The sequence below is a fragment of the Hemicordylus capensis genome, chromosome 1, assembly GCF_027244095.1.
Source record: "Hemicordylus capensis ecotype Gifberg chromosome 1, rHemCap1.1.pri, whole genome shotgun sequence".
NCBI lineage: Eukaryota > Metazoa > Chordata > Lepidosauria > Squamata > Cordylidae > Hemicordylus > Hemicordylus capensis.
Genome location: NC_069657.1, coordinates 225,414,841 through 225,434,019, shown reverse-complemented (window position 1 = coordinate 225,434,019; position 19,179 = coordinate 225,414,841). Strand labels below are relative to the sequence as shown.

At 43.4% G+C, this 19,179-nt stretch overlaps 1 protein-coding gene across 4 annotated transcripts in view; it reads left to right on the top strand.

The window, feature by feature from the left end:
* The window catches only part of PLEKHM3 (pleckstrin homology domain containing M3), a 129,565-nt gene that overhangs the window by 37,069 nt on the left and 73,317 nt on the right, over positions 1-19,179 (top strand). For all 4 annotated transcript variants that reach the window (XM_053282784.1, XM_053282783.1, XM_053282786.1 and 1 more), the window contains exon 4: positions 7,493-7,638. In XM_053282784.1, the coding sequence (XP_053138759.1) occupies positions 7,493-7,638 (146 nt within the window). The remainder of the gene's footprint in view (positions 1-7,492; positions 7,639-19,179) is intronic.

Genomic DNA, 19,179 nt, shown 5'->3' with positions numbered 1-19,179 from the left:
AAATAAACTGAGAAAATGTGCACGTGTTAGCTTCATATGCATAATTTCTTTTCATGGGCAAATTTTGGGTCTTCATTGCATGCAGAACACTTTGGCAGAGAGCCATTTTCCACATCGCAACACTCTTGCAGCTGTCCTTGCATACTCATGTAATGTGGGAATTTCTCCACATTTCTGAAATTTGTGTCAGACACATGAACTTATAGCCTCCCAGGTGTTAAGTTCAATTTTCCTTAAATGTTGTGGCTGCCATGCATTCCCTGTAATGTGCAAACATGTGGGTGATGGGGGGAAAGTGCTTTGGCACTGGGGAAGACTGCCCTCAACCCCAGGCAAGGGAGGTCCCCTCTGTGTGGTGTGCTGATGTTTTCTGAGGAAATGAAATATTCCTGGTTCTTGCCTTCACGCGTTGCTTGTGGGCTTCATAGAAGCATCTGGCTGGCCACCGCTGGAAACAGGATGATGCTCTCAATGGAACCTTGGTCGGACCCAGCAGGACTCTTCTTAGGTGCAGGAAGAGTCCTAATAGATCAGACCAAGGGTACACTGAGAGCACTATCCTTGTCCCAGCAGTGGCCGCCCAGTTGCTTCTAAGAAGCTAACAAGCAAAGCATGGAGACGGCTGCCCTCCACTGCTGTTTGCATCACCAGTAATTGGCCTTTGGTCTCTGAATCTGCAGGTTCTATGTAGCTGTTGTACCTATTAGCTTTTGACAGACCCTTGAATTTGTCTGCTGCTTTAAAAAAACAACATCGAAGTTGGACACCACCATGTCTTGCATTGGCAAATTCCATACGTTAATTTTATATTATGTGAAGAAGTGCTTTTTTGGCTGTCCTGCATCTACTTTACTAAAGTAAAGTGTGCTGTCGAGTCAGTGTCGACTCCTGGTGACCACAGAGGCCTGTGGTTGTCTTTGGTAGAATACAGGAGGGGTTTACCATTGCCATCTCCCGCGCATTCTGAGATGATGCCTTTCAGCATCTTCCTATATCACTGCTGCCTGATATAGGTATTGGGGAACGTACCAGCAGGGATTTGAACTGGCCACCTCTGGCTTGCTAGTCAAGTCATTTCCCCGCTGCACATCTACTACCAATCATCAGTTTCACTGCGTGCCTCCCAGGTTCTTCTGCAAGGGGAAAGGGAGAAGAATTCTTGTCTGTTTTGATCAGGGAACTCTGTTTTATTACAAATAATCTTGTAGTTCCCTGATCAAAACAGACAAGAATTCTTCTCCCTTTCCCCTTACAAATCCAAATCAAGCAAGCACCCAAATCGTTTCTGCTTCTTGCTCTGACATTATGTCTCCTGCATCCCAGGCACAAGTATTAGCTGGAGAGCCTTGTTTTCCCTTCTCTTCCTTATTCCTCTCCGCTTAGTAAAAGAGTAGCCTAACCAACTGTGAAAGGTGCTCTTCCTCACCTTGATCACTGCCAGCATTCAGGGTGAGCCGTTCTTGCAGGTGTGTGCGTGTGCATGTGCATGATGATGTATTTGTACAGGTTTGCAATACTGAGGTTGTGAAATCCAAGCAATAAAAAGTCAGCCAGTTTCAAAGGTGAAGGTTTCTCCTGCAGCGTATTCACCTTTGCGAGATAACCAGGTGTAGTATTTCACTCATGTTTTATTGGCAAAGTTTTCAGGTTTACTAACATACCAACAGTAGGTTTCTGATTTGTTTGCCTTGTTAAATGCAACTGCAATTTGGCCAGCGATAAGAGAGACATCCAGAGACTACCTTGACTGTTTGGGAGTGTAGGGCCTTCCTGGCCAATTGCTTCAGAGCAGGGTGTAATAGTAGTCCAGCAACAGACCTGCATGATCCCTTCGCTCAGTGGTGAGCTTGACAAAAGGCCTACTTTCAGATCCAGTTGTAAAAAAAATTATTCTGCAGAAGCATCCTTTTCTCTTGTTTGGATCAGTGGTGTGACTCAATGTGATGGTCTTCAGAGCTGGAGAACAGAGCTACTGTATATGGCCTTTCTTCCCCCATTGCTCCCATTACTTGCCTTCCTGGGGATGGGGAAGGTATCACTCTTCTCTCTTGCGGGAGGGAATGCCTCTTCAAGGATTACATCCTCCATCCATGGGTTTTGTGAATACTTATCATAAAGATAATTCATTTTTAAAACAATCTGCTGCCTAATTAATGGTGGCTGGGTACCTTTTGAATCAATTGGATTAAAAAAAATCTTACTCTAGCCAGTTATATGTTGCAACCCTAGTTCTTATTTGCTGAACTGAAATTGTTGGTGCTTTTTTTGTGGGTTTTTTTTGGCAGTTGTCAGCTTATCATTCTGACTACCTTTCTAGAATGATAGTCAATATGATCTTCCATTTGTCTCTTGGTTGATTTGAGTTTGAAACTAAGCTTTTTTGGTTTTGTTTTGTTTCTGTACAATCAGAGGTACCATTTATGGAGGGTAGAGACCATAGTAACATAGGAAGCTGCCTTCTGCTGAGTCAGACCATTGGTCCATCTAGCTCAGTATTGCCTACACAGACTGGCAGCGGCTTCTCCAAGGCTGCAGGCAGGAGTCTCTCTCAGTCCTATCTTGGAGATCATGCTTCACACTACGTGCTTTAGATTATTCCTCACAAGTGCCTATATCTTTGGATATGTAGAGGGTATTACAAAGGAACAAACACTATTAAAATGTACTTTCTTTTTTGCAGTTTAACCTTGAATATAGCCATGAGCAGACCTTTTGAACTTTAAATGAATGTTGTCCTGTCCTTTCATATCCTGTCCTGAAGCTTCTTTGCCTCCCTCCACTACTGAACCCTGAAATGGCAGCCCTGTAGGCTTTTAAATTATTATGATGATTATTTTTCATTACGTGATTTTAAATTTTTTTATTGATTTTATTCAATTTGGTTGTTTTATTCCTTGATTTTGTAAGCCACGTTTGAATTGTTATGATAAAGCAAGCTAGAGGTGTATTAAGTATATTTGTTGGTTGGTTACATTTTTACTACCAATTCACTATTTTAATATGGCACTGGCCCTCCCACAAAGCTTTCTCTACCCTCCAGTACACCATCAGCAGTCTACCTGTATGCTGATGGTGTACTGGAAACAATCTGACATAAGCAACATTATGATTCAAGTGATCTAACTGTGAAGGGGATCCCGAATGAGGAGGAGGAGGATAGATGGTATATTCGGCTCCTTTCCGGAACTGATCCATATACTAATACCAAAATGGAAATTTAGTGCCCATGGAAAACCATTTGTGCAAAGTATTTGGTGGTTCAGCAAAGGCACCCTTGGAAGTTCAAATGTGTCTCTAACATCCCTAAAAATCTAGTAATGAGGGAGAAACACTCATTTTTTCCTATTCAGTATAAAGGTGGGGAGATGGGGGTAGCGAAATACACCCTACTAATAAGACAGTTGTGTTTATAAGCCTTAAGATCCTGACGATCTATGCTACAAGGTACTCAACCTTGTGCAGTACCACTGCCCCTTCTCTTCCTTTCCTTTCTGTCTTTTTTACAAATAGCTTAATTGGTATCTGCCGCTGAGATACATTTGTCACCGTGCATCACTTTGAACCTCATAACATCAAAGGAATCAATGGCTTTCATAACTGGATTTGAAGGGGTCGTGGAAATCACAGGTGCTGTAAAATAAAAGGTGCAAAGGGAAGAAGGCACAAAGCAGGTGGGGAGTTGTACACTTTCAGCACGTCGGGGGTGGAGAGAGAGCATTACAACCACAATTGTCGTGTCTAATAGGAGATGATGATGTGCTAGTTTTGCATGCCTCTTCTTGGCACTTTGTAATCCACCCAGCTATATAGAGTGTGTTGTATAGTGCATGTTATGCTATGTGACCCAGGTCAAAAATGTGTTGTCAAGGAAATGGAGGGCACGTACAAATCAAGTGGTAAACGGATGGTTGGACTGCTTGAGAACAGGAACAGGTTTAGCAGAAATTGTTTCCTTGGGAGAAGTCACAGAGTAAAGGCATCTAAACTTCTGGAGTAAGGTAGCAACAGGGCAGCCTGCCTGCTGTGACTGTAGGAGTGCAGAATTCTGGGGAAAATCTGGTGCAGAAGTTGAATCTCCAAGCATCTCAGCTTCGATTGGAAGAGTCAGCTTTCTAAACCTCATACTTCCTAGTTGTCATGTTTGAAAATGAGCAAGCAGTTTCTGTGAGAGAAGCTTTTATGACCTGCATTGTTTGTTGTCCTTCCTTTCTGTGGGCTCTCCAGTCGTGCTCCCCTTCCTATAAAGTTGATTGCAACCCCATAGCTAGTTGCCCAAATAATGTGAAAATCTGCAAACGATCAAATACCAGGCTTGGATTAAAGTATTCAGATTTGACACTCAGTAACTGAAGGAGTGAGTGAACATTGATGTATAAGTTTGGAGAGCAGAGTTTGAATCTCTTGAAACAGAATTTTATTGGTTTTTGTACCATCCTTTAGTGAAGAAGATCAGGGTGGCTTACATCGCCATGAAAGAAAAGCAAAGTACAATGAAAACCTGGAGATAATGTTTTTGATGCACAACTTGAAAATCGTTTGACTCTGGGTTAGAGTTCTCTTGATAGGTGCATAGCACACAACAGGAATTTGAGCTTGAAGAATAGATGCTAAATTGCACTGAGCAGCTTCTCTCTCTCTCTCTACACACACACACACACACACACACACACACACACACACACACACACACACGTACATTCCAAGGTTTAAGGAAGGTAATTTTGAGACTTCCAGGAAATTTCATGTTGTAGGAATAAGTAGTAAACAAGATTATACGAAAAAATGTTCTCTCTCTGCTAAAACCCATGCCAAAATGACTGATGGCAGACCTGACTTCCAGAACCAACTGAGCATGTTTTGTTTCAAGGTAAGCCCAGTATTCTAACACTAGGATAGAACTAGTATCACCACAAACCCACAGTAGGCAGGAGGGGAAGAATTATTTCCAAAGAGGAAGGAAGATGAGGCTGGCCTTTAGGAGGAAAAGGGGGCCTCCTGGTTGGCTCTCTTTTATGGAAAGCCTCCTGGTATTTAAGTCTCCTGGTACTTAACCTCATGGTATTTGATCTCTTCACATGATGTTTGTGTTCATTTATGTCATACCATGTTCAGAAAGTGTGCTGAGTCTCTGTCCTGCTTCCATACCGTGGATTCCGTGATGATCTAGCTCTGTTCACATGTTCTGTTCAACATATGTAGAGATTGTGTACAGTGTATGCACATAATACAGATATGTAGACATGTACAGTTATTCACACATAATGTTCAATGTACACACATTGTGTACTTCCTATCTGTACTCTGCATTTGAGGGCATCTGTACCCAGGTAAAGACAGGTACAGTCATTCACACAAACATTTGTATGGACACTTGTATAAAGTAATGAGCCTGAATAGACCTCTGGAGTGTTAGGGTTCTCCTGTGGCACAGTGGTCATTTGTATAATGATCACAGAGATGCTGCTTTGTGTAACTGCCAGAGTAGCTAATCTTGCAGAAACTGTGTAGGATTTTAGTTCTCTGTGGTTCTCTCAGACAGCTGGTATCCTCTATTTGCCTGAGCAGTGTGTGCAGTAATGCAATTCTGGAAAAGGGCAGAGACTAAGGAAGAACCCAGAGAGCTTCTCCTTAAACAATGAGTCATGGATATCTCATGTAGAAAGGTGGGGGAGAAACCCTTTGTACATCTTTCTTTATCACACACTGATGTTGTATAGTTAAGAATGAAGAACACACGTAGCTATTGTCCAGCTCAGTTACCATGTCTGCCTTATTCATTCATTCATTCATTCATTCAATTTCTATACCGCCCTTCCAAAATGGCTCAGGGCAGTTTACAGATAAAACAAAAACAGTTAGAATCAATCAATAATTAAAACAGAGATTTTAAAATACCATAAAACAACAGTTAAACAATACAAACAGTTAAAAACCCTGAAAAACCAGGTACATTAAAGCCCTTTACAACAATTAAAAAACCCTAGAAGGCCAGGCCAAACAGATAGGTTTTAAGGGCTCTCCTAAAAGCCAATAAAGAGTTCAAATTATGGATTTCTGCAGGGAGTGCATTCCACAGTCCAGGAGCGGCTACAGAGAAGGCCCGCCTCTGAGTCACCACCAGACGTACTGGTGGTAACTGGAGACGGACCTCCTCAGATCACCTTAACGTGCGGTGAGGATCATACAGAAGAAGGCGCTCTCTAAGGTAACCTGGACCTAAGCCGTTCAGGGCTTTAAAGGTAATAACCAGCACTTTGTATTTTGCCCAGAAGCATTAGCTTTAAGTCCATGGCAAGGGCAGGATATGAATCCAGATCCAGATTCTGCTCTGTATCCACTGAACAGTGCTCGCTCTTAGGAGGCCTGTATGCATAGAGTTTGAGTGCTTATCCTGAGAGACTGTGCAGATAAAGCAGGATTTTAGCCAGCAGAGTAACCCTAGGGTAGGAATATGGAGAGTGTCCATACCACAAACATGATGAAAAGAGATACACTCCTCCTCCAGCAAAATCTGCCTCTCCTGATGACAGTGAGACTGGAACACCCCAAGTCTACCAAAGAGTGACAGTCCAGGAGAAGGCAAGAAGAAAGATATTTCTATATCCTTAATCAGCAACTAGTTTCCTGCGAGGCCCACTTTGAGGAAGAGATGGAAGATGGTAGACGTCCATATCCATACCCATTCTGTAAAATGATCTGCCAACCAAGTCCTGCTGCCACCGCCATTAGGTTCTTTCACATCAGGCCATTACAGGGGTTCCTGATCCTCCTCTGTAGCATATAAAAACATGATAGAACATGGTGTTCTAATAATAGGATAGCTTTATTTATTTGTTTGTTTGTTTGTTTGTTTGCTTGTTTGTTTGTTTGTTTATTTATTTATTGTTAGATTTATATACCGCCTTTCATTAAAACAATCCCAAGGCGGTTTACACAGAATTTAAAAACAAGATTATAAAAAAGCCACAATTAAAATATTAAGCTAAAATATAAAAACAAATCTAATTAAAAGATGTAAAATACGAGCATAAAAACAGAACAAAATACAAAGAAGCAGCAGCAGAGACAATCATATAAAAGCCTGGGTAAAAAAACCAAGATTTAACACGCTTTCTAAAAACTGTGATGGAGACCGAGGAGCGAATAGCCGTCGGGAGAGCATTCAAGAGTCTCGGGGCAGCAACAGAGAAGGCCCTGTCCTGCGTGCATGGTAACCGAGTCTCCCTTATTGTTGGCACCCGGAGCAGAGCCCCCTCAGATGACCTTGTCAAGTGGGTCATACAGCATGGAGTGCTATACAAGCATTTTTCAAAATCTCACGCTCTTGCTTGCTATAATTGTTCTGCTTTGGGAAAGTAAATAAATACTCCAACACTGTAACTAAAATGCAGCTAAATATGGTTATGCAGATATTTGGTTCTGTCACAAATGGTTAAGAATTTGGCTTTTGAAACAGTTTTATCTTCCTTTTTTAATCTTTTCCTATTGGCAGGTTGTCAGCGCTCCATTGGCCTATCCAATGGCAAAGCAAAAGTGTGCAGCTACAGTGGATGGTATTACTGCAGCACCTGTCATGTGGATGACAACTTTCTCATTCCTGCACGGCTAGTTCATAACTGGGACACTTCAAAATACAAGGTATAGTGTGAATTCATGATAACAGTATTGAGAGCTTTCTGCACCATTGATAATAACTGTAGACTCAAGCCCAACATACCAATCTTGTTGACGTCCTGGTCTCTCTCTGGTATGATGGAATGACATGATCGCACCTAGGCACCCTCGCCTGACCTGCCGAGCCCAAGAGGCCCCTTGGTATACAGGAGAGTTGCAGGCAATTAAGCAGGCCAGTAGACGGCTTGAGTGCCATTGGCAGAAAACTCAGAATGAACATGTTCAAACACAGGCTAGAGCCCATCTTAGAACCCATTCTATGGCAGTGATGACAGCAAAAAAAAAAACTTACTTCACCATCACCATTGCTCAATGTCATCCAGTGGAGCTTTTTTGAGTGGTTCAAGGGATACTCTGTGAGGGCCCAAAAGACCGTGGGTGGCAGGGGTGATAAATGCTTCCCTGAATCGGTGTGTGTGTGGGGGGGTGCCTTTCATGTGAAAGGAGGCAGTAATTAGACCACTCCTGAAAAAGCCCTCTTTGGACTCAACCATCCTAAACAACTTCCAACCAGTTTCTAGCCTTCAATTCTTGTGCAAGGTATTGGGACATGTGGTGGTGACTCGGCTCCAGGCAGTCCTGGGTGAAACTAATTACTTGGATCCTTTCCAGTCTGGCTTCCAGCCTGAATATCGGATGGAAACTGCCTTGGGTGCCCTGGTGGATGACCTACGTCAGGAGGAGCTCTTCTCATGATAAGTGAGAAGAGCTCCGTGGAGGTCTGCGGGGAGAGCGGGTTTCACTTACCCTCCTTGCAGATGAGCTCCTGTCCGTTCCTGGGCGGGCAGCTCGCCTGGGACTCGCCCAGTAACTCTGGGGGTCAGGGTGCCAGGATGTGCTACCCTGTGTCGCCCCGCCCCCAGGAGTCCCAGTAATGCAGCACATGACTGCATGGTGCGTTACTGGGATCCTCCATACGATTTTAAAAAGTGCTCACTCCCTTGACCTCGTTTAACTAGGTGGCTAGTTAGGCGGGTTTGCCGCTGTGTAGCCACCAGGATCAGGTGCGATCCCGGTGGTTCACACGAGTGTGAAAAGCTGGGCTGGGCTCCCTTAGCTTGGTTTTGCACGCTCGTGTGAATAGCCTCAGAAGGAGTGTGACCCTGTCTAGATCTCTCAGCAGCTTTTGATAGCATTGACCATGGTTTCCTTTTGGGCCGCCTCTCCAGGTTGAGACTTGGGAGCACTGTGACATGGTGGCTCCAGTCTTACCTTGAGGGTCACATCCAGAAGGTGCTTTGGGATGCCTGCTCTACCACTTGGTCATTGACCTGTGGAGTGCCACAGGGTTCTATTTTGTCCCCCATGCTGTTTAACACCTACATGAAACCACTGGGAGAGGTCATCCATAGGTAAGGGCTACGGTGTCATCAGTATGCTGACGATACCCAGCTCTGCCTGTCATTTAAGGCGGCCAACACCAGGGAGGCAGTGGATGTCCTGAACCAGTGTGTGCAGGCTGTTCTGGATTGCAGGGGAGCAAACAAACTGAAACTTAATCCAGATAAGATAGATGTGCTCTTGAGTGGTGAGGTAAATCTGGTCCTGGATGGAGTCACAATCCCCCTGAAAGACCAAGTTTGCAGTTTGGGGTTGCTTCTGTAACCGATGCTGTTCTTGGAGGCACAGGTGGCAGCGGTGTGCAGGGGTGCCTTTTACCAGTTACAGCGGCCCTACTTGGAGAAGTCAGACCTGATCTCAGTAATTCATGCACTGCTAACATCCAGACTGGATTAGTGCAATGCGCTCTATGGTTTGGAAGCATCAGCTGGTCCAGAATGCTGCTGCAAGGATGCTTGTGGGTGCTAGTTGCTCCTCGAGGAGTGACACCTATCCTGCAGCAGCGTCACTGGTTGCCAGTTTGCTTCCAGGCCCAATTCAAAGTGCTTTAAAGACTGACATGGATTGGGGCCGGGGTATCTGATTCGCTTCTACAAATCTGCCAGGGGTCATATTCATCATCTCAAACCCTGCTCGTAGCCCCACCATTGACTGAGATCTAGTTGAGCTCTGAGACAAGGCCTTCTTGGTTGTGGCTCCTTGATTGTGGAATGCTCTCTCAGAAGAACTTCACCACACTCCCTTCCTTAGGGTTTTAAAATAAGGTCTCAAAACCCAGCTATTTAGAGAGGCTTTTAAAATCTTTTAATGATAAATTGATGGACATTAAACAAAAACATTTTCATTCATTTTTTTAACTGAGTTTGTTTTAATTGATATGCTTTATATTTTTACTGTTGTGAGCTGCCCTGAACAATATTGTACTGAAGGGGCAGGGTATACATATTTTTAATTAATTAATTAATTAATTAATTAATTAATGCATAATCAGACCAGTTACCCCAGTAGTAGACCCAATCAGCTATAGATAATTGCTAAAAGCATTTTAACCAATTTCTTGGCCTAATGATAAAAGTAATTATTCTAGATCCCAGAGCCATCTGCTGTGGTGTTATAGCTTGAGTCCTCCTAGGCTGGTATCAGGATCCATCCAGACTTGTACCTTGATGAGATCTTCTCCAAGGAGGAGAAAGAGCAGACCCCAACATAGCTTCCCAATATTCTCCAAGCAGCCAGAATTCACCCCTCCTGCAGATGCCCCCTTGAAAAAGCCCAGGGATGTAGGGGATCTAGCACCCCGTCTGGACTCCTGCCCCCATCCTCAGGCTCCCTCCATGGCCCCAGGGACCCCAGAAGCAGGAGTGATGCCAGGCCAGGCTTCAGCATTGATGGTGAGACGCCTGCCTATTCTCCTGATATGTGGAGAAACAATATTTGAGCACTTGCCCTGGATCGTGGCCTAGCTAACTCTAAGGAGCTTCTGGCTCCTTCATACACACTTCATTTCCAGCCAGATCTTTGCTGGTGCAACAGCTCCACATTGGGAGTTCCTGGTACAGACTTATTTCTGCTTCAGCCTCTGGTTTTCCCTCGGTTCAAGTGTTATTATCAAGTCCAGCATCCTGTTTCACATGGTGGCTCATGAGATGCCTCTGGGAAGCCCACAGACAAGAACTGAGCGCATGCCCTCTCTGCTGCTGTTGCTCCCCCTGCAACTGGTATTTAGGTGCATCTTGCCTCTGAGGCTGGAGGTGGCCTAAAGCCACCAGACTAATAGCCATTGATAGACCTGTCTGTGAATTTGTTCAAGCCCCTTTCAAAGCCATCCAAGCAAGTGGCCATCACCACATCCCATGGCAAAGAATTCCATAGGTTGATTATGCATTGTGTGAAAAAGTACTTCCTTTTGTCACTCTTAAATTTCTTGGTAATTAGTTTCATGGGATGACCCCTGGTTCTAGTGTTATGCGAGAAGGAGAAAAATTTTCTCTCTATCCACTTTCTCTGCACCATGCATAATTTATAGACCTCTATCATGTCTCCCTGCAGTCATATTTTTTCTAAACTAAAAAGCCTCAGGTGCTGTAGTCTTACCTCATAAGGAAGTGAGGCCCCTGATCATCTTGGTTGCCCTCTGCACCTTTTCCAGTTCTACAATGTCCTTTCTGCGGTATGGTGACCAAAACTGTACATAGTACTCCAAATGTGGCTGCACCATAGATTTGTATAAGGTCATTATAATATTAGCAGTTTTATTTTCAAACATGAAATTGGCCTTTTACACAGTTGCTGCACATTGAGTTGACACTTTCAACAAGCTGTTCACCGTGACCCCAAGATCCCTCTGTTGGTCAGTGACTGACAATTCAGACCGCATTTGCCATTTTGTTGCCCACTCCCCCAGTTTGGAGAGATCCTTTTGGAGCTCCTCACAATCTCTTTTGGATTTCACTGCCCTAAAGGTTAGGTGTCATCTGCAAATTTGGCTACCTCGCTGCTTCCCCTAACTTACATTGCTCCTGCCTGTCTCTAGCTTCTCCTGCCTTTTGCTTCAGCCTCTGCTCTAGCAAAAGAAAGAGCAGCAATTCAACTGCCCTGTTTTGCACAACCCCCTTTCCCCCCATTCCCAGAGCTGGACTACCTATAACTGTGAGAGGCATGGACTACCTATAACTGTGAGAGTAAATATAGTAGAGGAAAAGATCTGATTTAGATCTCACCTCTGCCATGAACTTACTTGGAACCCTTGGCAGAGGTGCACCTAGGTAATTTGGAAGCCTGGACCTAGAGGCCTTTGGAGGCTCCCCCTCCCCTCCAAATTAAGCACCATCATGCTTGGCTGGGCAACCACACCACCAGGAACAGATTAAAGAGGATTTGGGGGCGGGGCAGGGGCCTTGGAGGCCCTGGACTTTGGCCTGAATGTCCAGAGGTAAGAGTGCCTCTGACCTTAGTCAAACCACTGTCTTTCGTTCTCACGTCTGCAATATGGGGATTGACCAATATGGGTTGTTGACTGCTGAGAACACGTGCAGTGCTTTCAACACTCTAAAGTATGATATAACACTTCTGGATTTTCCACTAGCAGTTAAATTGGATTTGAATACAGATGCCTCTAAAGAGGTATAAACTTTCAAATAGAAGTATTTCCAGGTGTTCCACCAGCAGTAAAGTGGTAGAGTGAATGTACTCTCCTGTACATTCGCTGCTAATGCTTTGGCTGTCACTTGGATTCACTTCTACTGCAAAATAGTTTATTTTGATAGTACCACATCTGTTGGGATGGAAAGAGTTCTGAAATAATTTTCAACAGAGTGATCTATCAAGTAGCGCTTCCAAAATAGGGCTTGATCCCAACTTGCTACCAAACAACTTGTTACAAATGTTTATAGCCAGTATCTTGTTTACTAATTGTTCCAGTTTTCATCACACCAAAATATAATGTACACATTTTTTATAAACCCTTGCAGAAATCTAGAAGTAGGATTTCAACCCTTTTAACGTGCTTTTCAATTTCAAATGTCTGTGACTCTAGAAATTATCTTAAAAACTTAATCACTGCTTAATCCAAGGGATCTCAACATTAGCGCCCCAGATGCTGATGGACTACAACTCCCATCAGCCCTAGCCACAATGACCTTCAGCCAAGATACAGCTCTTGATGGGGACCAATGCTGGAAACCCCTGGCTTAATCTCTTAAGCACAGAATGAATTGAATAGAACATGTTAAAGCAACTTGCCTCCTGTTTCTCTTGCTGCTCCCAAATAGAAATTAGAACCTGTTGTTTTTCTCTCCAACAGCTTGGAGTGTATGGGAATCAATGTATGCACCATAGCATGAACCTTATTTGGTAATGTTGATACAATTAGATGTCTGTTTTCATTTGTTCCCTTGGCATTCACTGTGAATGTGTAATATCAACTGTGCTGTACATGTCATCCTGCTCACTGACTGCATGCCTGTTTCATGTTCAGAGAGCTAAATCTAGCAAAGCACTAAAGCCAGTGAGTCAGCATCATGTTGGATCAGCGGCATGGGTGTAGTATTCTATTCCTGTCATAGATGATGTAGGCCAGCCAGCCACATATGGTGGCCCACCAGGAATTTGATAAAACTCCTGTCTTACTATCTACCGGGGACTGCAAAAAACAAAAACAACAAATCAGGAGGCAGAGTTCTCCGGCACTGTGAGCAGGTTGCAGGACCTGAATGGCAGACAGCATTCAGTTTTGTGGGTCATATGTTGGTAGAAATTCAGTCATTCCTTTTGCTCTGTCTATGCAACACAGATACTGTGCAGTTGTCCTGCGTGGCAGGAGCAGAACCAGAATTGGCTTGAATGATCACTGAGGAGATGTGGCAGGTTGATTTGAATTATAAGTGCATCCTAAAGATCTTTAGTAGATCTTAGACTCATTTCCCATTTAAGACTATGATTCCCCTCACATCAAAGCAATGGGGACAAATATGCTTGACTCTGAAGAGCTTTTATCACACCCATTGTCCAAGGAACCAAGTGATATGGTTCCTTCCTCTTCTCCATCCCATTTTATTCTCACAACAACTCTTTGAAGACCATTCTGTTCAAAGAGAATGACTGACTCAGAACTACGTAGCGAGTTTCATGGCTGAGTGGGCATTTGAACCTGCATCTCTTTGGGCCGGGGCCAAAACCTTAACACCGCGTTGGCTCTCTCTTGAACTTAAAGGACATTGGAATATATAGATGTACAGGCATGGAAGAGTTCCTGATAGGACGTGGGCAGCTGCCATCAGGAGTCCTTGTGTGGTTCTGAATTTATTGATGCTGTGTATACACTTCCGCTTCCCCACACTCAAGTAATAGCTTTACTTCTGCAATAACTGTTGTTCGGTCTGAGGGCTTGGATTACTTTTCAAATAATTGCTTTTCACTTATTTTAATACCTTATGAGAAACTGCACAAAGGTTATGTCTAGGTGGCTCTTGTTATTTGCAAGAGTTCCATTCTCGCAGGCAGGAATACTGAAACCATGCATAATAAAACCTTGAGTCAATGAGAATTCGGGGGGTGGGTGGGGTTAGATTCCTAACCAAAAATAAAAAGGACCAAAAAAAACAAGGGGGCAGATATAAAAGAAAAGGACAGTACATTATTCTCCAGGTCTCCAGCAATGCGCCTCGCCATCCCCAAAATGGTTGAATATTCAACCCCAAAAAGTTGTTTTTAAAGAGCCACCAAATTGCTCTCTGCTAGAAAGGGGCAGCTGGAAATGAAATTGGAAGTAATTTCTTGGTCATTTCCAGCCACTCTAAATCACGGATACACAAATTTGGCCTCTTTTTCTACCCACAGATAACGAAACTGGGTCTCTTAAGACCTAATCATGGATTCACAAAATGGCAGATACAGAGTCCACGGATAACGAGGGCCACCTGTGCATGCAAATCAGTATTGTCTGAAAAGGCCTTGATAAGATTTTTTTTCTCTTCTCTTTCTCTTTTTAAAAGATTTTATACTTCTGAGATTTGTAGTATTTTTGGCTTTGCACATTTATTCTGTCCTGTCAGCTTGACGTAGGCAGTTGTATAGGCAGCTTGACTTAGGCATATATCTTATTTATTTTAAACAAATTTATGGTAACAGCTGCCAAATAGATGGGGAATTCATTGCAGCTTATGCCTCTGGGCCATCTGGAGAACCACAACTTTCAATTATTTTTATAGTCTCACCTGTATTTTAAAATGTACACCTGTACAACTGAAGTAATATACAAGCATTTGGCAGTACTTCATGTTAAAATTGTTAGCCCGGGCAGCACCTTGTCTCCCATGGAGTGGGCAAACCTGAGGCTACCTAGGCAAGGCCTCTGAGATAGGGGAGGGGTTAGCTTCACCCTTGTACTCCTCCTAGGCAGTCAAGTCTTGGGGCTGGCTCCTCACTGGGAGACTACAGCCCACCCGCCCTCCGCTCTGCTCTCATCACTGGCTGAGCTGTTTTTAAAGGCATTTTCTCAGGCCAAACATCCGGGCCCTGCCCATCCTTGCTTCTCCCTGCAAGCTTTATTACCCCTTCAGCTGCCGTTCGTTCCCCTCCTTTCTCCTGATCCCCCTCGTGCAGCCCTATTCCTGCCTCCCACCCTGCATCAGTTTCGGCCACCCGCTTTGCCAAGCCGATGTCATTAGAGTGTTCCGGGTGCCCCACTAGGAGACACACCACAGTCCGGAAGCCTGATCTGCCCACATTCGGCATGGCAGTCCCCGGATTAGTCCTGGCTATGTCCAAGCCCCAGCTCCATCCTTCCTCCTCCTCCTCCCTCTCTGCTTTTGAGGTCAGTGTGGGGCACAGGCACATCAGCCGGACAATTATTGTTTAGTTTGTATTTAAGATCAGCTCTGAGTATTAATAGAAGATTTCTTGCCTGTTCTCCCCCGTTGCCTTATGGCAGCTGTAACCAACAATTTTGTTTCTTCTCAGATTTGTTCAGTAATATGGAAATGAAACAAGTGCACATGGAGCACTTCGAGAACTAAGAATGAGTACTACATAAATGCATGATATTATATCTAAGTTGTGCTGCACTATTGTTTGCCTTTATCAAGGTAATACTAACCACTGGTAAACTTGTTGGCATCTTTACCTGAGCACTAGATTTGAGAATTGTGTAATTTGGGACTGTTCTGCGATGACATGCAGTGTGTGACTAACCTACTAGTGGAATTTTCATAGCCTCTCATATCACTATCAACACTATGCTTTTCAATGGACTTAAGTCATCAAATGAAAGTTGGTGTAACATGATGTTTGTCAGGACCCACACCCACCACCCTCAATGGGAATGTAAATTCCTCCAAGCTGAAGGATGATTGGTGGAAATGTAGCCTGCGCACCACCACCCAGCTCTGGCTCAAAGAGAGATTTGCAAGGAGACCAGCTAGACCAGCAAGAAAACCTTTTAACAACATTAAGCCAGAGTGAATCGAGTGGTACTCCCTGACCTCCATATAAAAGCTTCCAGGTCAGGCTGGCTCATTGGTCCATCCAAAGAAATAGGAAACTTGCTCTTGTTATTTTCAAGAGGCCATCACTCCCTCTGCATTTGCCTTGCCTCACCTTTAGCTGTCCAAAAGTGTGAACTGGGACATCCCTGTTTTCAATCTAATTTCAGCTCTAAAATCACTTAGGCAAGCCACCACTATTGTACAAGACTTGGCTCCCTTCTCTCTCCCCCTCCCACATCTATAATATCCTGGGCCACTTTACAATAATGTTGTAAGAGTGTCTGAAATAACATATGCAAAGCATGTTGAATAGCTACAATGCATTTTAGAAATGCCAAGTACTGTTGAGTAACCAGTAAATGTAAATGCGTGCTTATTAGTCTTCTTACAGTCCATTTGCAGGTGTTTCACAATTTATTGTTTCTTGAAATAAGAAGTCTACTAACACCACACCCAGGTTGCCAGATTTCAGTGGGCTGAAATATAAGAGACTATTGGGAGGAAAGCCTCCTGAACAACTTAGACACCAAAGTGAAGGAAGGTGTTTCCATTGTGATAGCCCTATTGGTTACAAAAAGATTAAGAGCCTTGTGGTAGCTTGCTAATTGGTTTACTGGGGCATGGGCTATCCCAACTAACTGGCAAGAGTGCCTCATCGTTAGATGCAGAAAGTTTAAGACAATGGAGGGGGTGTGTGTGTGTGCGTGCGCGCACACACAGATACATCTGTTTCCGTGCTCACTGCACTGCAGCCCAAGTTAATAACACAGGTGTTATTCACATCTCTACCAAGCCATGGTTTGCCCACTGGAAACATGCTACAGACTCACACACTCCTTATTTTACCACTCAACCTATTTTAGTGTCTCTAAGGCCAAAACAAGCAGAGTGCACAAATTTTGCAACCCTGCCTTGAAAAACACTGCAGAACAGAAGCACACAGTGCACCACATTTTGTCAAACACACAGTCCAAAAATGGCCAAACAATAATCACTGACCCAGTGCATAGGCCTCAGTGCCTATGCTGCAGTAACATCACTGGCAAATTGCTATCTCACACACAATAATGACTCCTTACTTCAGCATTGCAGCAGTTGCCACAGCAGCACCTTCAGCAGCCAGCAAGCATAGCCATAACCATAAACTCAACTAGAACTACGCCTTCAGCCACATTTTGACTGAGTACACCTTGCAATGAATGATGAAGTCAGATTCCAGAGCAGGGAGTGGAGGGGGTGGAGGCCCTCACCTTCCAGTGTCTTCAGCTGGAGGCTTCCGTTCTGGCGTCTTTGGCTGGAGTCTCCCAGGTTTTGCTCTTCAGGCCAAGCAGACACCCGGGACTTAACCGCTGTGGGGAGGGGATGTGATGCCAGCAGGTGGGGGCACCAACTCATCCAAACTATCAAAGAAAATAAAAGGGGGGGCAGAAGAAAGGGAATTAGAGAGAGCCTGGCAGACTGCACACCAGCCTACAAAAAACAAAAGTTAATCCACCAGGTACACAGATAGCAACAGCAAAAGTGGCGGGGCTGCAAAATAAATAAATAAAATAATAAGCACAGCACCCCAGTTAGTAAAGCCACTGGGGACTGGCTACAAGGAAGGATAAGAAGAAATCCGCTGTTTCGATTAATCAATTTGAGTATTTTGCTATTGGATTTGAGCTCGGATTGAATTGCAAAAATACAATTAATGCACATCTCTAGAATTGAACCACCTACCCATCATATCTAGATGATGGTTTTACACAAACAGAGAGTAAAGAGGAGTGGCCTGTGTATTTCAAGCAATAGTTATGTAAAACAAACAAACCCATGTTTGTAGAGGCAGTTCTGTATTCTCCTTCCCCTAGCTTTTAGTTTTATGTGCAGTTAGTTACTCTACTTGCAAGTCTTACTGCCTTGAACAGAAATTGTGGATGAATAACTGTGTCAAACAACTTTGCAGAAAAGTAGATTTTGTTTTTATATTCTGCTCTAATTGTTGAAAAAATTGGCATTCTAATGGCTGGGGCTTGTTTTGCTGTTTAATTGTAGCAGCTGGCAAATGGGATATTTCAATACAGGTTGTGGCTCTTGGGCCTCTGGAAAGTTGATCTTTTAATTCATTTTAGAGCTCCACCTGTGTTTTAAAATGTACAGCTATATAATTGAAGGCATTCAGCAAGTGCTCATCAAGATTTGCCATTTTTTATTACTTTGGAATCTTTTCTGTGTGTAGATGTGCTTACATGGAAAACTTTGCCAACATTTGCAATATACTTAAGCACCTATATGTCCCTGGTGCTTTAAAGATCTTTTCTGTGCGCTCCCCCTTTAATTTATTTTTTTAAAATTATTATTATTATTATTATTATTTTATTAATACATTTGATTTCTACTGTTTATGTCCTCCCTCTCATGCTACCAGATGCTCTCAAGTGTCCAATCATCTCAAAATGGAGTTGTGCAATTCCTCCAGATGCTTTCAAGGAGAGAAAGCGAGGGGCCTTCAACTTTCTTTTAAAGCTTAGCTTTGAGAGCCAGTACAGCAAGCCCAGAAAGCAGAAGAGTTTTTGATTGGGACCTGGGAGACTTGACTTTAAATCCCAGCTCATCCATGAAGCACAATGGCCTGGTTCTAGTGACAAACCATGGTTCAGTATTCTGGTTGGTTGACTCATTATAGTTTGTATAAACCACAGTTCCCTGTATTTGGTTGGATCAGGAAACTGTAGTTTGTTCCAGCCTGCAAAGAGAGCTTTAAATCTCCTCCCCTCATGTGCAAAGAAATAAGGGGGGGGGTCACATGAGCCTGAGGCTCACCATAGCTCATAGCAATGAATCATGGGTTTTCATTATGACTGAATCAGGCCATTGTGTGATTTTGGGAAGGCCATACCTGGCCTGATTCGGACATTCTTATCACCCTCTGTGCAGAGTGTCCCTCTGAATGTGTGAAATCACGGCTTTTAGAAAGCTTGTTAAAACTTGGCTTTTTATCTAGGCTTTTACATAATCGTTTTTACTGCTGCTTCTATGTGTTTTAACCTGTTGTATTGTTTTTATGCTTGTATTTTATAGATTTTAAAATTTGGTTTGTTTTATATTTTTTAGCTTAATACTTTTATTGTCTTTTTATTGTATGTTTTAACTTTTGTAAACCGCCTTGGGGTTGTCTTTTAACGAAAGGTGGTATATA